The 18,166-nt window shown below is 29.7% G+C and overlaps 1 protein-coding gene across 4 annotated transcripts; it reads right to left on the bottom strand.

Annotated features, from left to right (window-relative positions):
* Window positions 1-370: 370 nt before the first annotated feature.
* On the bottom strand, window positions 371-13,251 carry LOC100741195 (ATP-binding cassette sub-family G member 1). 4 transcript variants are annotated; one of them, XM_033322327.1, is made up of 12 exons: window positions 12,984-13,250; window positions 11,148-11,419; window positions 7,526-7,643; window positions 5,026-5,209; window positions 4,239-4,384; window positions 3,884-4,122; window positions 3,153-3,448; window positions 1,520-1,688; window positions 1,361-1,439; window positions 1,183-1,280; window positions 959-1,113; window positions 371-875 (listed from the first exon to the last, which is right to left on the bottom strand). In XM_033322327.1, exons 2-11 carry the CDS (start codon window positions 11,320-11,322, stop codon window positions 995-997), a joined length of 1,623 nt encoding a protein of 540 aa, XP_033178218.1. In that variant the 5' UTR covers window positions 11,323-11,419; window positions 12,984-13,250; the 3' UTR covers window positions 371-875; window positions 959-994. The 4 variants fall into 4 exon arrangements, with proteins under 4 accessions (XP_033178218.1, XP_033178217.1, XP_024225286.1 ...); XM_033322326.1 differs by having other exon boundaries at window positions 1,183-1,439; window positions 11,148-11,418; window positions 13,098-13,251; XM_024369518.2 differs by having other exon boundaries at window positions 1,183-1,439.
* Window positions 13,252-18,166: the final 4,915 nt, after the last annotated feature.

Genomic DNA, 18,166 nt, shown 5'->3' with positions numbered 1-18,166 from the left:
TAATAATTTTTGGATAGCATCTTTAACATTTTCAATCAAAAGAAATGTTCTCCGCGAAATGTTGGAAATGAAAATGCGAAGCTAGAAATAAATTGAAAATAAATGAATATATTTAGTTTTTATAATATTACGTTTTTTCTAACATAAATCGACTGTAATTATAAAACGGCTGCTAATTTTTTAAATTTAGAACAATGTTGTATAGTATATTTAATGTAGGCGTATATACCGTAAATTTATGGAAATAGGCGTGGAATCTACGAATAATATGTAGAATTATACCTTAATATGTTTCAAACGAACATAATTTATACAAAAAATTTGCTGTTATCAATCGATACGAAACACAGTATCAAAAGACATTGGTTCATGATATTTACTATCTCAAGATAAGAATTTCTATTTCTGTTTCGACAAACAACATCGTATTGTGCAAATAATTATTCGTCGCTTCTTTTTGCCATAACAAAACTACAATTAAATGCAAATATATATTCTTTTTCTTTTTTCAATAAAATTTTCTTATAAATTCTTGTCTTTCTTTCTTTTTATACAGAAGTTTTAAAATAAAATCAGTCTTTAACAATAATTCATTTATATTGTTCTATTTACACTGAACACAACACGATCGTAGAAAAAATGTTTCACCGACATCTCACACATATTTTCAATTTTGTGTTTCTTTTTATACACGTTTCTCTAACTTATATTTCAGTAATGTGTACGTTCCAATATCCAATGCGATATATAGAGCGACCAATACAATCAAACAGAACCAATAGTTAGCTTGCTTCATGTCTACAGCGTTTAACAACGTCTCCGGTATAGCAAAATGGCAATAGACGTCTGAACAAGAAAGCTTTGGTCTATCATACCTGAAATCACAGAAGAATATTATGTTAACAATTATGTGAAAGGAACAAATTTTATAAAATAAATTTTATGCTGTACACTTTACCCATAAATGGCGATCATTACACCCTCGAAACCATATTTAAGAAACGATAAATGGAATAACCATCGTAAGTACGGATGAGCGTCCCTGAATTGAACGAAGAATCCACTGAATATCAAAAATGGAAGAATCATGAGTGGTCCAAAGATCATACCATGCTGAAACAAATAATAAAATAAGAATGCAATATATGGTAAATATTTTTAAAAATATACGTTCATACAAACCTGTACTTTCATTCCTGTTCCAACTAAAAGGCCAAACGTTTGAGCAACCATACTGACGGCAAAACACATCAGCGTGTAGAGACAAAATCGTTGAAGTTCTAATAATTGATCACTCATATAATATACAATGAGAATATACAAAGAAATGGCTGTGAATTGAATGGGAATGTCAGCTAACTTGTTAGCAAGGTAAAAAGAGTGTAACTTGTACCAGCGATTGAAATGCTCCCGCATGGTGATTGGTAACTCCGAGGGAACTGTGATGTAATAACAATTTTTATTGATTAACATAAACAATTTTTATTCAAGAAAACAAGGTAAAATGTTTTCGGCTTACATGTTGTTACTGTTGCGCTGAAGGCACTGAACATAAGAAACATTATATTGAAAAATAGAAGATTGAAGTTATCCAACACGTAGACAGCATCTTGGCCTATTTTGAAATAGATCACGCCAACGATCAAGGCAATTACAAAATGCATTGAAAGTCGTGTAAATGTTAATACCTGTGAAAAGGACAGGAGGCAATTTGAAAGTTTTCTTACTTTGTTAAGAAAAAATATATATAAGAAATTGTGGTCAATCTATCGAAATGTGACGCTCTCTCCGATTTTGATGTTTTTGAAATATGTTGTAAAATTCAACACTCGTCCTTAGTTTCCCAGTTAGACGCAACAGTACGCCGCCGTTCGCTATTACTTTTCAAACTAGGATGGGTTAATAGTAATCTCAATTTGCGAATCCCCTTATCGGTATTAATGTAAAGTGTAAACAATGCTGGTCAACCGCCTCATGCGACGGTCGGATTGACGCATATTACTACTAACCCAAACCAGCTTGAAAATTAAGGCCGAGCGGCAGGGTATTTTTGCGTATAACTCTAAAACTAACGCTTATCGCCAGTTATACGAATAGGAAAAAATTGTTCAAAATATTGAATTTTACAATATATTTTAAAATCATCGAAATCGAAAAAGGCATCACACTTCGATAAGTTCATCGAAATTATATATGAAAAATATTTGAAAAAGTTAATATTTCTTTGATGTTTAAATTTCTATATAATTTTATTATAAATATATTCATTGAAATTGGTAGAAGTATCTGAAATATCATACTTTAACCAAGGTCAATTACTTCTGCGGTTATATCACTAATGTTATTTATTACATGTTTTCCAAGTATCAGATTTCTCTAGAAATGTTACGAACTTTGTATCTTCATATTCATTTCTATTTCCCGAGTTATTCAGTGAAATTTACTAAAAAATTTTTTTAACATTTTAGTATCAATTTTCAAATTTAGTCGAAACATTCTAATCAAATTATACTATTAAATTCAGCTCATACAATCGAATTTAAGAAAGGTAATATTACAAAGAACTCTTTCACAGCTCTTATCATTTAATAGACGTTGATTCAGTAATCAATGATCTCACAGATGGGACTCGCTTTATTATTATTGTACATTTTCGCGTTCTAAATATGAAGACATCTATATATAAAAGATACGGGCCAGTCGCATATCTATTTTTATTCTTACGCGACTAGTCTGTACACGTGTCACAAGTACAACAAATAGAGAAGACTAACAAATCCAAATGAATCTATTAATACTATTGTGTTGGCTCTTCTTACAACTAGCGAGTAATTTTACAATTGGCGGCTGAGTTATACTATAACTTTCTTCTATGCTTTGTCTGTTACAACGAACCTATTTTGTAAATAATATACAGCGGCTGCAAAAAATATTTGCACATTACATACTAATTAATTAGATTCAAGTATATTAATTTTCGTATCATTTAGTAGTATTTTCATAAGATTACAAAAAGTACCGTATAATTGAAATGTAGCACCTGATAGAAAAATACTTTATTGGAAAATATAAACAAGTGCAAATATTTTTTTATTTACATTGTATTTACATTTTAGATAAATTTTTCATTCCAAGATCGAATTATTCATTACCTTATCTCTCGAGAGTCTGATAGCGTTTCTTTTAAGTAAAATGAACAGCTGTTTCCAGAAGCCAATCGCACACCCAGCACCAGCTTTATGTTTACCATAAACGTGCTGTATCTCCATCGGAGACCGTTGCCGAAGTGCTTGGAACGAAGCTGTCACATTCAAAGCGATCACTTCCTCTTGGTGATTGACGTTGGTTACATTACTGATTGACCTCCATGCATTATTTTTTCCATTCTCGATGGCATTCACCATCTGCGGCAGATATCTGCCGTAATCTCCATTGCAGATTTCCATCACTATAAAGAGAAAGACTTTTTCTCAAACATCATTTAAACTTGGTTACCCTTAACTTTTTAAACTGATTTGAGGAAGCGAATAAGAAATGTTAGTGGATATTTTAAGAAATTTTCTTGCTAATTCACGAATGTTTTGCGTGATACTTATGATACGAATGATTAAAGGCGCTTTGTGTCTTGTACATCAAATGTCTTGTACATCACGACAATTTTACATAATAAAATAGGCAAGGAGCAATAGTTAACGTTTCCATAAATCATATACTCTCTTTTTCTTTCTTAAATGTGTATGCAAAATGCTCGTACAATATCTATTTTGGTGATTCTTTATTCAGAGATATCACTATAGATAGGATATAATGTAAATTAGCAATATGATCAAGGAAATGGTATGAAATACGTCCGATTTCCATTTACTTACGAGTATTTACTTACGATAATCAGCTGGATTATAGTGAGTTGGACATTGCAAACCGAGGCTGCTCAAATAAGGCACTAAATTCTGTGTGCTACCGCTGTACACACAATTTCCGTCTGCCACCACGTAAAGATGATCGATCATATTCAACAAGGAAGCACTGGGCTGATGAATAGAACAAATCACCGTTTGTCCCGCCTTTGCCAACTGCTTTAGCAACGTTATACAATATTTTGAGGTCACACTGTCTAGTCCGCTGCAATTAATATCAAATTATACCTTTATTGTTATTATTAGTTTTCTAGGAAGAAATAATTTATAGTGAAATTTGATATGAATAAAGCATACAGGTATCAAAGTACAAGTATATACCTAGTGGGTTCATCGAGAAATAGAATCGGAGGACTGTTGATTAATTCCAATGCAATGGCCAGTCTTTTCCTTTCTCCACCGCTAAGTTTTCCCGTTCGTGTGTGGCGACATGTATCCAGACTCATTGTGACCAAAATCTGATCAATCTGAAAACGTGATTCAAAATTAGTTTTCTTTTAAATTAAGTAATATGAAATGCTAAAAGAGATACTTTTGTTATGTTGTATAATAAACTAGAATATAAAACTATGAAACTATAAAGCAATTAATGGGGCAATTAATTCAACTTCTTTAACAATTATACGCATAACAATTATATTATATTATATTAATAATATTTATATGTATTAATTGGTATATTAACGGCATTAATTGTAATTGGTATAATAACATAATTATATCATTGATCTATGCTTTTGTCCAATACTGTAAACATCATAAAATTTCTGTTGTATTTGACCTCTTGAATGATGAATTTTCTTAAGTTAAAGAGAAATTATACAATTTTTCATTTGAGTATATCCAATTTAACTTAGATCAACCTTATTCAAACCAAAGAAAAAATTAATTACTAATAAACAAAGTAAAATTAACCCTAAAGAATGAATAATGAGATATTTTTAATGATGGGGAGCTGCTTCTCTGACCTTGAGCTACTAAATGACTATAAACAAGCTATAGACAACAAAGTCTTCGGCGAGTAATTTTTCAATTACTTTGAGCGTTGTGGCTTAGAACAAACAACTCTGCGATTATATTACAGATTGACGAATAAAATGTAATATACCTTTTGTTTCTTTTGTTGAGGACTTGTGGTAAGTTTTAGGTCGGCAGCAACGTTCATTGCTTCCTGCACGGTCAACAGTGGCTGCAAATTGTCGTTTTGCATTATATACGCTAACAATCTTCGAAATTCATTGAGATTCCTAGCTTTTGAATTGACCATTATATTCCCGGTTACGCCAGTCGTTCTGAAAACGGCCCAAAGTAATGAAATACATTTTTAATCCTACGATTTGTAGCGCGTTTCCAATTTTCTTACTTTCTTCATCATTTTTTAGATTTCTTTTCCTTTTTTTCGATTTCCTTTGTTAATTTTCTTATTTTATGGAAGATAGAAGGATTAATTTACAGAGGAACTGTGTTATATGCAGTCCATGTGCCGAAAATAATGGATCGATATTCAAATTATGTAAATGTGGCAATTTTCATCAGTTACACGATGCAGTTAAATGCATCGTGATAGCACACAATGGTCGATTTAAAATGCCTTCAGCTAACCTACTTAAAACATCGCATAAACTAATCAGATGATCTTAGTATGTTTGTAATCTTCATAATGAATCATTAGACACAATTTGATATTTTTAATTCACTACCATAAAAGAAAAAAATATTGGATAACAATAATTGAGATAAAAATAAAATTGTAAGAAAGAAATTACTCAGTAACGTTATCATCTTTAGTTAAAAAAAGATGAACCTATATAAATCTAATTTGTTATTTAGAATCTTTAAATATATCATTTTCTAAACCTTCTAGTGGTAATTTACACAATGATTTCTTATATGTAAAAAATGGATATGATGTTAAAAATTATAATATGAAGTATAAAAATATACAGACAATAAATAAATGATTGTGGAATATAAATTTAATTAATGAATAAATAATATGTTAACGGAATTTCTTATAACAAACGTTCATGAGAGCATGAAACTACTCGCGTTGCAAATAGTAGTTTATCGTTCTTTTATAAAATACAAGATTTCTTTGGTCACGCAAGTTTATCGGTGATAATTCTATTTCATCCAATGAACATCAAATTATACTTCGATTCGTACTTAATGGAAATACAGGTCGTGTCTGTTTGATCGAGCAATGAAAGGATACTATGTGTTCATTACTACAATCTCCCACAATTGAGCATTTAATAATACTTTGTGATTAATAGTTTAGAAGTAATGTTTTGAAACATTCATGTGTTCATTGTCTAAAACAAACAATATAGAAATTACTATTAAAAATAAATTTTGAGGCAGCTAAAAATACATAAAATGAATATAGTAATAAAATGATAGAATTATATCAACAGTAATCAACAAAAATATTAACTGTATTATGCTTCGTATCATGTGTATCACATGTTCAGTTTTCATACTAGCATCTTTCAAGCCAGACACTCGTTTCAAAAACACGTGTTTCTCGTATCAACTTTGTACAACTCCCCCTTCTGCTGTGACCGTTAAACTGTCATCTAATTTATATGGCATGTGGCAAATGTGTGAGTATTTATATACTCATTTGCCAGCATTATTCTATTAAAGTAGAGCGAGAATTTCGTTTTGATTAAAAATTTCTAGTTAGTATGTATTTGGTATGTATTTTAGGTCAGCGAAGATATATCAAATCATTGAAAATTTCAATTTGATGTAGCGTTAATAGCGTCATCAGTGGTTGATAAAGTCAATCGTATGGTTGTCAAAAATGACAAAGATCGCGACATAGTCCCCGTAGGTCAATGATATCTCATATTTTGAGATCAACCGGAAATTGACCGTTTGCAACAGAACATGTGACCGCACTTGATACTTACAATTTCACACTACATGCTACTATGATTACTGTAATGTAATAATTGCTCATAATATAGCAGTCGTGCCAACGTTACTTTATAACCACAAATATTTCTAGCGTTCAGTCTAATATGTAATATCAATGGCATAAAATTATTGAAAAGAGGAATACTTGTAGCGAAATCATTTGATTTCTTGTATTTATTTGAAATCTTGTATTTCTTTACTGGGTTTCTCCACTTTAATCAAATCTCAAAATTATTGTGCATAGAAAAGATTTGTCAAACTATTATTTGCCTGAAATTTTTATATCAATAATAGTTATAATATTTCTGAGATTAAATAAAAATAATACACATTATATGATATATTAATATGAAAGAGTGTAAGACTTCATCAAACGTTAAAAAGTTTAGTTTTCTATGGTTGATTTTCTAGTTATATAATATTATATCATTAATTAACATCATAGCACAATATCATCAGTGATAATTATTATCAACGTGAATCTATTGAGCCCAATTTATCCAGGAACTTCATACAAATGTGTCTTGTTTAGCATTAGTGGTTATCTACATTTCCTGTCCCAAATTCAACAGATTGTTATCGATGATTCATATAAAATTTCATCGAAATTATTTACTCTGTATCATGTAAATGATAAAAAGAGATTATAGACAGAAGAAAATACAGATAAGAGATCTACTAACGTAAAGCCAGTTAGAACATCCATCAATGTGGACTTTCCAGCACCGGACAATCCCATAATCGCCGTAAGTTCGCCGGCTCTGAATTCGCCGCTCAAATTTTTTAATAGTTCAGTCTTTTCTGAAACAAACATTTATGTACATATTTTCTGCAGACATGCATATTATTAAGCGATATCTGACTTAAAAAAAATAACGCCCGCTGAATTATCAACGAAAGTTGGAGTATTGGATAGATATTATGCATTGTTGAGCTTCGTTTTATAGCGATAACACGCTGTCTTTTCAATGTAAACTGTATAAAGTTTATAAAGGCTCGCGCATATGAGTTGATTTATAACACTAATAAAAATAGTATTCTATATGGCAAACTTTTGTAAGATTTTTTCAAAACTTTTTACATTAGATAACTTTGCGTAGTTCCATAAATTAATTAAAAACATACGTTTATTAAACGATTATTTCTTTTTTGCACGAATATTTTAGTTAAGTACTTAACTTTAATTACAGATATGCATGAACTTCAAAGTCTATATAACAACTAGATTTTTATGTATTTATGTGAAATTTAAAGATGTACACAACTGTATAGGATGTGTATAATATACAAAAATATATAAAATATTTAAATGAAAGTAGAGTACTCGTTATAATTTTTTAATAGGTAAAACAAATTCAAGTTCTATTTCTTTGGTTATGTACATAAAAATGTAAATTTGCACAAAAATCGGCAGTCTATATAATGAAGTAAGTAATGAAGTAATAGTAATAGAAAAAAAAACGAATTTAAAATGTTTTCTAGATAAATTATAAAAATAGTAAATTCCCAAATTTGTTTGAAGTTACAAGTTTTTAGGCTTAATATCCTATGTTTGGAAATCCGTGATGAACCTGAAGGGCTTCAGAAGGAAAGAATTACAGCCGAAGGGCGAAATTTCAACTTTTGTGTCTCATCGTGCAACGTATACCGTAAATAGAATGTCTTAAGAAAAAAAAGTAGAGGAAGGAAAAAGGGCGAAACGAAAAACATTCAATAGGAGAGAAGGAAAAAGACAGAGGCTAAGTAATAGAGAGACTAAATATTAATGAAAGATAAACGATAAAAGATATACATATGTATATTAGTACAATCTGCAGCTGCTATATGTTATGAAATTTTTGCAAACACTAAACGGTCCATACTTTCACTCTGTAATACCGACGCATTTCTCTCGCATCGCTGCAAGAATTTCGAAATTGTTCGTCTTGAATTCTTCCCGTCAATTATCGACTAAAAGTGAAAAACACCAATTCAGTGCATGCTACATTGCGTGTCGATAAATCTAAAGCACCAAACTGCTAATTACGTAAGTATATTATTAATTGCCGATAATAAAGACACGTGATAATTCCTATTTATAGTTTACCTGTTTACCTCGTCCTGTTTTCATCTGATCATGAGATCTGCATCATATTACATTCCTCGATGTTTGCAAACAAGCTCACAAGGCTCGCTTAAAACCGATCGTTTTCACTGTTCGGTAAAACTAGAAAGCAAAATCAACGGAAAAGAACTTAAAGGAGAGAACGGAAAATGGCAAAGGTGGGAGTAGTGGTGGGGGAAAGCATACTTTTCTTATTACAATATTATTTTTTTAATTAATACTATGTTAAGTCCCTGTTGGATTTACGTATCATCTTAAGTACTCGATATCTCTAATAAAAATAAAGGAAGAATAATTTTCTAACCAACAGTATGATATTATTATTTCATTTTTTAATTAATGTGATATGTTAAACCCTCATTGAGGTTATGTACCATATTTATATATTTGAAATACATAATAATATATATCTTTAATAAAAAAGGATTTTTATCACATATATACATAGAAAGTTACGTGGAAAGAGAAAGATGAAGATAAAAGATGCTTCTTATATCATTGACCGTAGCATAATGAAGGTCTTATTGAATTTGTAAAGGACGATTTGACTCTATTATGTTTTTTAAAGACAGTATCAACGATGTTTATTATTCTGTCATCTTCTCTGTCGTTTCTGTTTATTAACCGTTTCAGGGTTAATAAACTCATATGGCGGCACACATTGGCGCACGCATACAACACAGAGAGATGAGGTAGGGGAGGGTCCGAGTGTGCATACAGTCAGATACAGACGATACAGTCTATATTTGTACTCTCTCAAGGGAATTCTCAAGCATTCCAATTCGGAGAGCAAGAACAACTCCTATTGTATTATCATCTAAACAATTTATTTACCACGATATATTTGCACTAAAATATAGTAAGAATATTTTATTTTAGGTACATTTAATTCTACACTGTTTTAACATGAATGTTATTTACCACGAATACTTACTAAAACTATCATAAAAAATGTGATAGATAAGAAAATGATTATTTTCTAGTATGGTCATTGGTTGTCTAGATAATCATTGTACACATTTTAAAGTCTAAAAAAATACAAGAAATGATCCTTTATGTATTATAATTACCGTGTAAGTGAGCTAATTGAAATTAACGTTTCACTTTACTTACATTAGGCTACACCACAGTTGATTCTTTTTTAAATTTCCTATCGCTATCAGTTAGGTTAGGTAACATAACTAAAAGTGATAATAAATAGAAATTGGTTGGAATTGATATCAACAATTATCTTTGGTTTTAAAACTAACCATACAATAAAATATTAATTATATAAAATATGATTTATAAAATATTTTTTTCGGAAATCTAGAAAAAAATAAAAATTTATTATAATTACTATAATTCAATTAATGCACGTTATAATACTACACTTGTATATGCGCTTGTAAATATAATAACACTAATAAATATCATCGGTAATAAACAACAATGCATATAACATTTACATATAATAATACAAAAAAGTGAAATTTCCATAATTACTAGCAGCTTGAATGTGCTTTAGAAAAGTTAATATAGTTTATTCGTGCTAATTAAAAGCGATTATTTTACTACTTTGACTCACATGGAACGCGAAAATTTTCGTCCCCGTTTGCCACAAAATTAGCCGACTTCGAAAACCGTTATCCGTTAGGACGCTATCACATTCAATTCCGTTAACTCGTAAAGATCTTATCTCATGAATAAACATCATATTGACTTTGTTGGTCGCAATACACTTGTGTACTAATTAGATATTAATATTACTCCTTTGAAAGAAAAAAAGATAATTCATCATGCACCACACATTTTGGATTGAGTAAACAAGACGCCAAACCTATTATGTTATACGTTACACGATAAGAAAAATCAGGTAAAGATTTCTATAAATAAAGTTTCGTGAAATATGTCACTTTATTCAAACATATTCAATCAATGCATTTCATACTTTATTTCCAATACAAAAAGTTTTATATAAAATTTGCAATATTAAAGAAACTTCATGTGAATGCGAATAAAAAAGCACGAACAAAAAATTTATTACATTAAGGAATTATTTATGTACATTAAAAGCAAAAATTTTTTTATGAAAGTTTTTACATAACAAGAAATTATTTATATAACTTCTATGTAACAAGTTTTTTACGGAATTTATTATAGCAAACAATTTTGCTTATAACAATGACTTAGTAAAAATTGGATTGTAGTGAAAAACTTACTTCCAGAAAGTATCCACGGCCTGGCGCAGTAGGTAATATCCTCGAAAACTAAAAAAATCGATTTCTGGATATCCATTAAGTCCTCTAGCTTCTTAGTACTGGTCGGAGCATTTTCAGAGGTGGTCACAATATGCCTCAGCTGCTGTTGCATCTCGATGAGTACCTTCGTGCTCATTTCCTTTGTTCAATCTTCGTCGGTTCCTCACATCCGACTTTTCACTATGTGCTGTTAATTCCTTCTTTTCTTAATGGCCGATGTGAGTTATCAACACTAAACACAACGAAACACACACATGAGACCGCGATAAACAATATGCGAAACGAGAACTAAAAGAGAAGTAAAGAAAGACCGAGTTGGTATAGCAAGTCTCAAGGAATTGATTGTCGCATTTCGTAACCGTCATACCGTGGGTGGACGTTTATGGAATTTTATACAAAGCAACCAGAGCTTCGAACGCTCTCGTGCATTTACTTTATTCCATATTTTCTTTATTTAATTTAAAAAAGATCATGTTTTCAATATTCACTAATATCTATATTGGTTTAGCCTCACGTAACATAGTAGTTATTAGATTGTGGATTTTTATGTGAATTTATATTTTTGAGAATATAATTTGAATAAGAAAATTTCAGTAGAAAATTTTACCTAAATATACTATTATTAATATTAATACCACACATTACATAAAGCATTATACTGTTGGTATTTTATATGTACATATATATGTTGTCATACTTTATCCATTCTATAATATATTCATAAACTAGTATTTTTTTATTTCCTACAAGTACATACAGATTTACAATCTAGTAGTCACGGACGATTAAGAAAACTGTTGGCAACACTTATTTTATCCGTATTCTTACCGATTTGAATTGTAAATATCGATGTACGTAACATGAGTCTACGTTGAAACGCTGTCAAAAAGTTCCATTGTAGAAAGCGAAAAATATAGATAAAATGCATCAAAAATTTCAACTTTAATAATGATAATAAATATAGTAAATAATAATGGTATAATATAATAAATTTGGTGTTTTATATATGTATTTGAACCATTTATGACATTGAAGTATTATTGTTTCAAATAAATTCCACGTGCTAAAATTTGGAATCTAAAGTCCTCTCAATACATTCGTATCGCTAGACTGGTTCTATTATCAGCCTATGATGCGCTATTGCCGCGTGTCTCTAAGATTAGAGAACAAAATACAAATTAATCGCTTTCATCCAAATCGTATTCAAACAACAAATTCACACAAACTTATATAACTTTCTATATTCTACGTTTAATAATGTTTTAATCTGGCTAACCGAAAAATTTTGTTTTGTTTATATCGTAACTTAATTTGTAGATCGCGGATGTTTGTACAAATTCATATCTTTGATAAATATAATTAACAGACTCGATGACTAAAGTGTGAAACTCGTAACAAAGAAATCAAAATGAAGTACATGAATAAATACATAATGCAAAAGAAGAAGCTTTATCTATATACATCATCATGAGTTATTGAAATCTTAAAAAATCTGTTATCAGTTTATAAGGTTTCTATAAAAAGTCATAAATTGGTTATTATTTATGGTAGTTACAATGTTAAAAAAGTGGAAGTCAAATAGAAATTCATTTTACTTACTAGATACTATAAGTAAGCTATAACAGTATAATAATATATGATATGTAGTATAATATTAATAAGTACAATACTATACAATAACTATAATAAGTACGTAGTATAATTGATAATTTGTTATGCTATACAGTATATCACCGTTAAATTTCCCTTAAATGCATAAATATCCACAATCTAGTAATTTGTGAAGAAACACATGTCGACGAAATATTCACTAGAATAAACACTGTGCATTTAATTGTAAATAAAAATAAAATTTCTTTGATAGACATGTTTTATCTAGATGTTTTATACTGTACAATACAGCTCTCGTACTGCTATCGGAGGTGACATGTGAAACGCATACAAAGTTCACCACACGAGGACAACACCATAAATGCAAAAGTAGAAGACGTGTTGAACGAACTCCTTGTTAGAGGAGGCGCGCTGCTGTACTGCCACAACTGGCCACGAGCTACAACTCAGCGGTGAAGGCGAAATAAAACTTCATACTACTCCCTCCTCCTCGTCGTTTAATAATCGCGCACGTTTGAACGTGATGAAATTTTTAAGTGACAAAGTCTCACCTTCTCTTCTTCCAATTACTGGTCACACAGTTTCCCTATTTACCGATTGCGTCGCCTAGCATACCTTTTCGTCAATTCAATTAAAGTTTATATATTCATATGTATGTACATAATGACATTATGGTAAAATTTTATAATTTATGAGCTACAAATTACAAGTTATTTACTTTACAAATATTTACAAATTTATATTACAAATTAAACAAATTGTAGGTTATCGTCAATATTACTAAATTTCTTATTACTAACTGCGGATACTTATAAACACTTAAGAAATTGAATGATTTAAGCAGAAACTTGTTTTATCTATTGAATATTATAACGAGTAACCTGTTTTAGATATTTTTAATATTTTTACATTTTATGCATATTCTGTAAATTTTCTGTAAATATATAAAAATCCACAATTTAATTATTACAAGTTGTAATTTATATTGTATTGTATTTATTCAATTTCAAGTGGTCAATTTATTGAATTTCATGAGGTTTATCTCATTTTACTACATGCATTAATATTACAATCAATGTTTGTATAATATTTACAATTAATATACTTAATTGTAACTTGTAACGGACTCTTGCCTTTATTCTTAGTCTGCGATTATATTACTAATATTATTAGTTGTTAAATATGCCATAGATTTATTCCCGAAGTTAATTTTTGAGATATAAATTATTTATAGCCAATCGAATTTCTCCGAATACGTATCGTAGAACAAATGTTTGTCGACGAGATTTGGACATTGACATTTTACATTAATTATTATCGTTATAAAACATGATTCATGCATCTATAAAAGAAATTATTTTTGTTAACACAAGATTTCGATCTTGAATATAAAACTGATTTGTATTTTGATATTAAATTTCTCCTTTTTAACAATAACACAAAATTAGATAAAAATTTACACAAGAAAGGCGTATATAGATTTTCTTCTAGACACTTAATATGTACTTTAAGCGAATCACTATGTATTTTGAGTCGTTACATATCATCTTTAAATGATCGAAAACAGAAAAGCTTGAAAAACTTAAAAACTATAATAAAGATAAAGTTGGAAAAATATCTAGTTTAAAAATAATAATTAAAAAATACTCACTACACACAGAATAAACATATTAAGTCGAATATCCATATTTCATTTGTTTTTCTTAAAAAACGTTATGAAACGTATATGTAATATAGAAACATTTACACAGAGTTTCTAAGGCTTTGATTAGTTACAGACTAGTTAATTATTTTTAAGTAATTAACAACAATAATACAATATAAAGTAGACACCGATCAAGACGAAGAATTTATGTTTCCGTGAAATGATTGTTTATCACTTGCTATCAGTCTCTAAAATATCTACCTGTTTGAAAATCCATTCTGTGATAAATAACAGGTGTGCAGTCTGAATGTCAGAAAACGTGATTAAACGCAGTCATTCAAGGACTTATCACTATAATATTCTTGCATTTATATTATACATACACTTATATACTTTTTTTAAAATACATTTACCTTTTTAATTCGTGCATTATCTCGCACAAACATATTGTATGTAGAAATATATTTATATAAAGGGATTCCCCTCATAAGTGGTTATTATTGCAACAAATTCCTGAATCACATTAAAACATTATATTAAAATACTACAATGCAAACATTAGTTGGAATATAAAACTATGGAAAATGTTTATGATAAAAGAAAGATACTAAGGAAAAATAAAAAGAAAAGAAACTATGCTCAGAACCAGAACTCAAGATTGTTTTTTCTGTTGTTGTTTTTATCTCTTTCTATTGTTGCCCTTCAGCTGACACCTGGAATGTTAATATCTTTTGACTGTCAAAATTTAGATATATAGTTCTAAATTGCTTCATATTAAGGTCTGTCTCATATAATGTAGTATCTAGATAGTACCTGTAGTGACAGACTCTTATGTACATTAACCCCTTCAAGCGAGAAGAGCGGATATATTCCCTTCCATTAAACTAAGTACCATTTTCCATTTCTTGTGGACACTCGCAGTCGAGACAATCACGGTGCGTGTACAACCTTTTTATGAGAGGATTAGGAAAGGACTATGTAAAGGATTAGTGGGAACATTAATCACCTCTACTTGGAAATTTCACAGGGCCATTTATATTATAGTTTCCAATATGCTCTTATGTATTTCCATGAGTAAACAGGTTTAATGTTCAATTTATCATTTCTTTTGTAAAATTGTTTCGTTTTCAGCTCTGAATATCATGGTATTCTTGTCTACGACTTGTACAAGTTAAACTACCGCTCATGTGTCGACCTCCTTTCGTTCGTGTAAGGAGGTTTGCTCGCGTGCAGGGGTATTTTGCAGGGCAATTTTTAATTGTCAATAACTAAAAACTAAAGCCGGAAACACAATTTTTTTATTCTTGATTTCCGTCTTAGTTCGACTTCAAGAATCACCTCTTAAATTTCCTGACACTAGTAGTCGAACACCTGTTGCAACACATGGTGGTTGCTAGTGTAATATTTTCCACCTAACAAAAAATAAAGTTCCATTTGGTGAATTAATTTCACATCAATATATTTCAGAAAAGCCATTGTTGTTGTAAGAAAGTTAAATATATTGCTTAAGCTTGCATTATTGTTCATGCACAGATTACCGATTGTAGATATAATGTAATACATTTAACTTAATAGTACTTTTATGTATATACTTTATTATATTTGATAATAGGCTTTTAAGCAAACCGGATATAAAACGGCCTATTGATGAATTAGAAAACTTAGTTGGAAACGTAGACATAGAACATGTTATTAGAGTGGAAATATGTTCATGTATTTGGAAAGGAGATCAGGTAAAAGATAATACAATAGGTATTAAAAATGAATGCAAGTATGTAGTTAGCTTTTTATTCTATGTAGATTGTAAGAAATTATTTTTTATTAAAGATAAATACTACTGGATATAATAGTGAAGGACTATACAGTTTTAAATAGTAAACTTAAAAATCAAAATATTTAAAGTAAAAGAAATATTGAAATACAGAGCGTATTATTAGATTCACCATCAAGACTATCAATCCATTCCATTGACTTTAAGCTAATCAAAGAACTAGTTTTAAAATAGGTAATATTATTAAAAAGTATTCTGTTTGTTAGAACACTATGCTCCTATTGTACTTATTATATTATAATTGTAGGAAGATGCAGAAGACAAATCCAGACCGTTTATATGACTGTGATAAAAATGTTTCAAAACAACGACATGTATGATCATAGTAAAAAATTTGACGATTAGATACAACATTTAAAAATCATGTCTACTCTATTAATAAACGATACGTATTGATTGTAGAAGTAATAAACAAGATTTGATATCATTAATCTGCAAATAAATCATTGTGTATAATGTAGTAACGTAGTAGAAAAATACTACATTCTATAAAAACACAAATGTTGTAATAAATATAGTAAATATAGAACAATATCAGATTGTCCCAAAAGTTTATTTCGTTTTATAAGGAAATAATAGATACACAACTGTTCGACCGTATTCACGGAGAGACGCGTTCGCAGTATAATGCGTCAACGAGAATCGTAAGTTCTCGTCTCGACACGTCACCACCATAAATCAGCCGATACCTTATTTCGGTTAACATAATAGAGGTAGTTTGAATGATTTTAACACTGGGTTCACAGTTTAAATATCACTATTTATTTCCAACAACTTTTGAATGATGTATGTGTTTATGAGTGTTACGACCGAAGAGATTTATAATGTTCTTACCGAAGAGTGAATAGCAAGTTAAAGTGTGTTGATAGCAAGTGACGATCGACGAAGATAATGTCGAGAAGGGAAACTAATGACGGATACTGGCCACTACCTACCAAAGATCGCTCTCGGGTGGAAGTGGTCTTCGAGTAACGGAAAACCTGCTTTTCCCGTGTTTACAATGATGAGTCATAACCCTAAGGAACGTCCCGACTTGAAGAATGTATTGTATAAATTAAGGGCCTTGACAGGCGAAAAGGCAATTAATGGTTCCTTGGGATTATTGTTGTTCCTGTTGACCATCTTGGTCTTGTTTGAGTTACAGGACGTAACAACATCCTTTGTTTTATATTATTTTGTCAGAGCAATAGAATAGAATGGATAGTAATAGAATTTCGTAGTAGTAGAACAAAATGGATCAATAAAAGAATATAAAACAAAACACGTTATATATTTATTATTTTCTTATAAAACTTTTTTTTTAATTTTTAGCTTCTTAATAGGAGTGCGATTTACTAACATCAAAACATTTATTTAGATGAACGTATTTAAATTTATTCAGAACGTTTATTTTGTGTATCGATTAATGTTACATTAATGAAATTAATGAAATAAATTACATAAAATATAAACATATAAATGTATCTAAACATCGAAGCACTATATACACATGTCAAAGATATGAAACAGAACTATAACTTTATTGTAAATGTATATAAAATTTGTAACTGTACATATTCAATAAATTGTGATAAACATTGAAAATTACCTTTTTTCTATTTCTACAATTATAAACATTAATAAACCAATATGTTTTAATGAGATATTTCGTTTCCATTATTACAAAGTATAATACATTTATTAATTTCCAACATTTCTAACGCTGTCATTTATATCTATAATTTAAAAACATCCACAGAAAGAATAAATATATCGTTTTGAATGTATTTAATACAAAATTTGTGTGAAAATTTCGATAAAGCTTTACGTACGTGACAAAATGCAAAAATTCAAATTTCCCGCTTGGCGCGCATGCGCTGTTATTCTAGCGTCCCAAACTTATAGAGCAGTGAA

The sequence above is a fragment of the Bombus impatiens genome, unplaced genomic scaffold (genome assembly GCF_000188095.3).
Source record: "Bombus impatiens unplaced genomic scaffold, BIMP_2.2 scf_0582, whole genome shotgun sequence".
Taxonomy (NCBI): domain Eukaryota; kingdom Metazoa; phylum Arthropoda; class Insecta; order Hymenoptera; family Apidae; genus Bombus; species Bombus impatiens.
The sequence above is the reverse complement of the archived record's forward strand: the minus strand, read 5'-3'. Positions and strand labels throughout refer to the sequence as shown.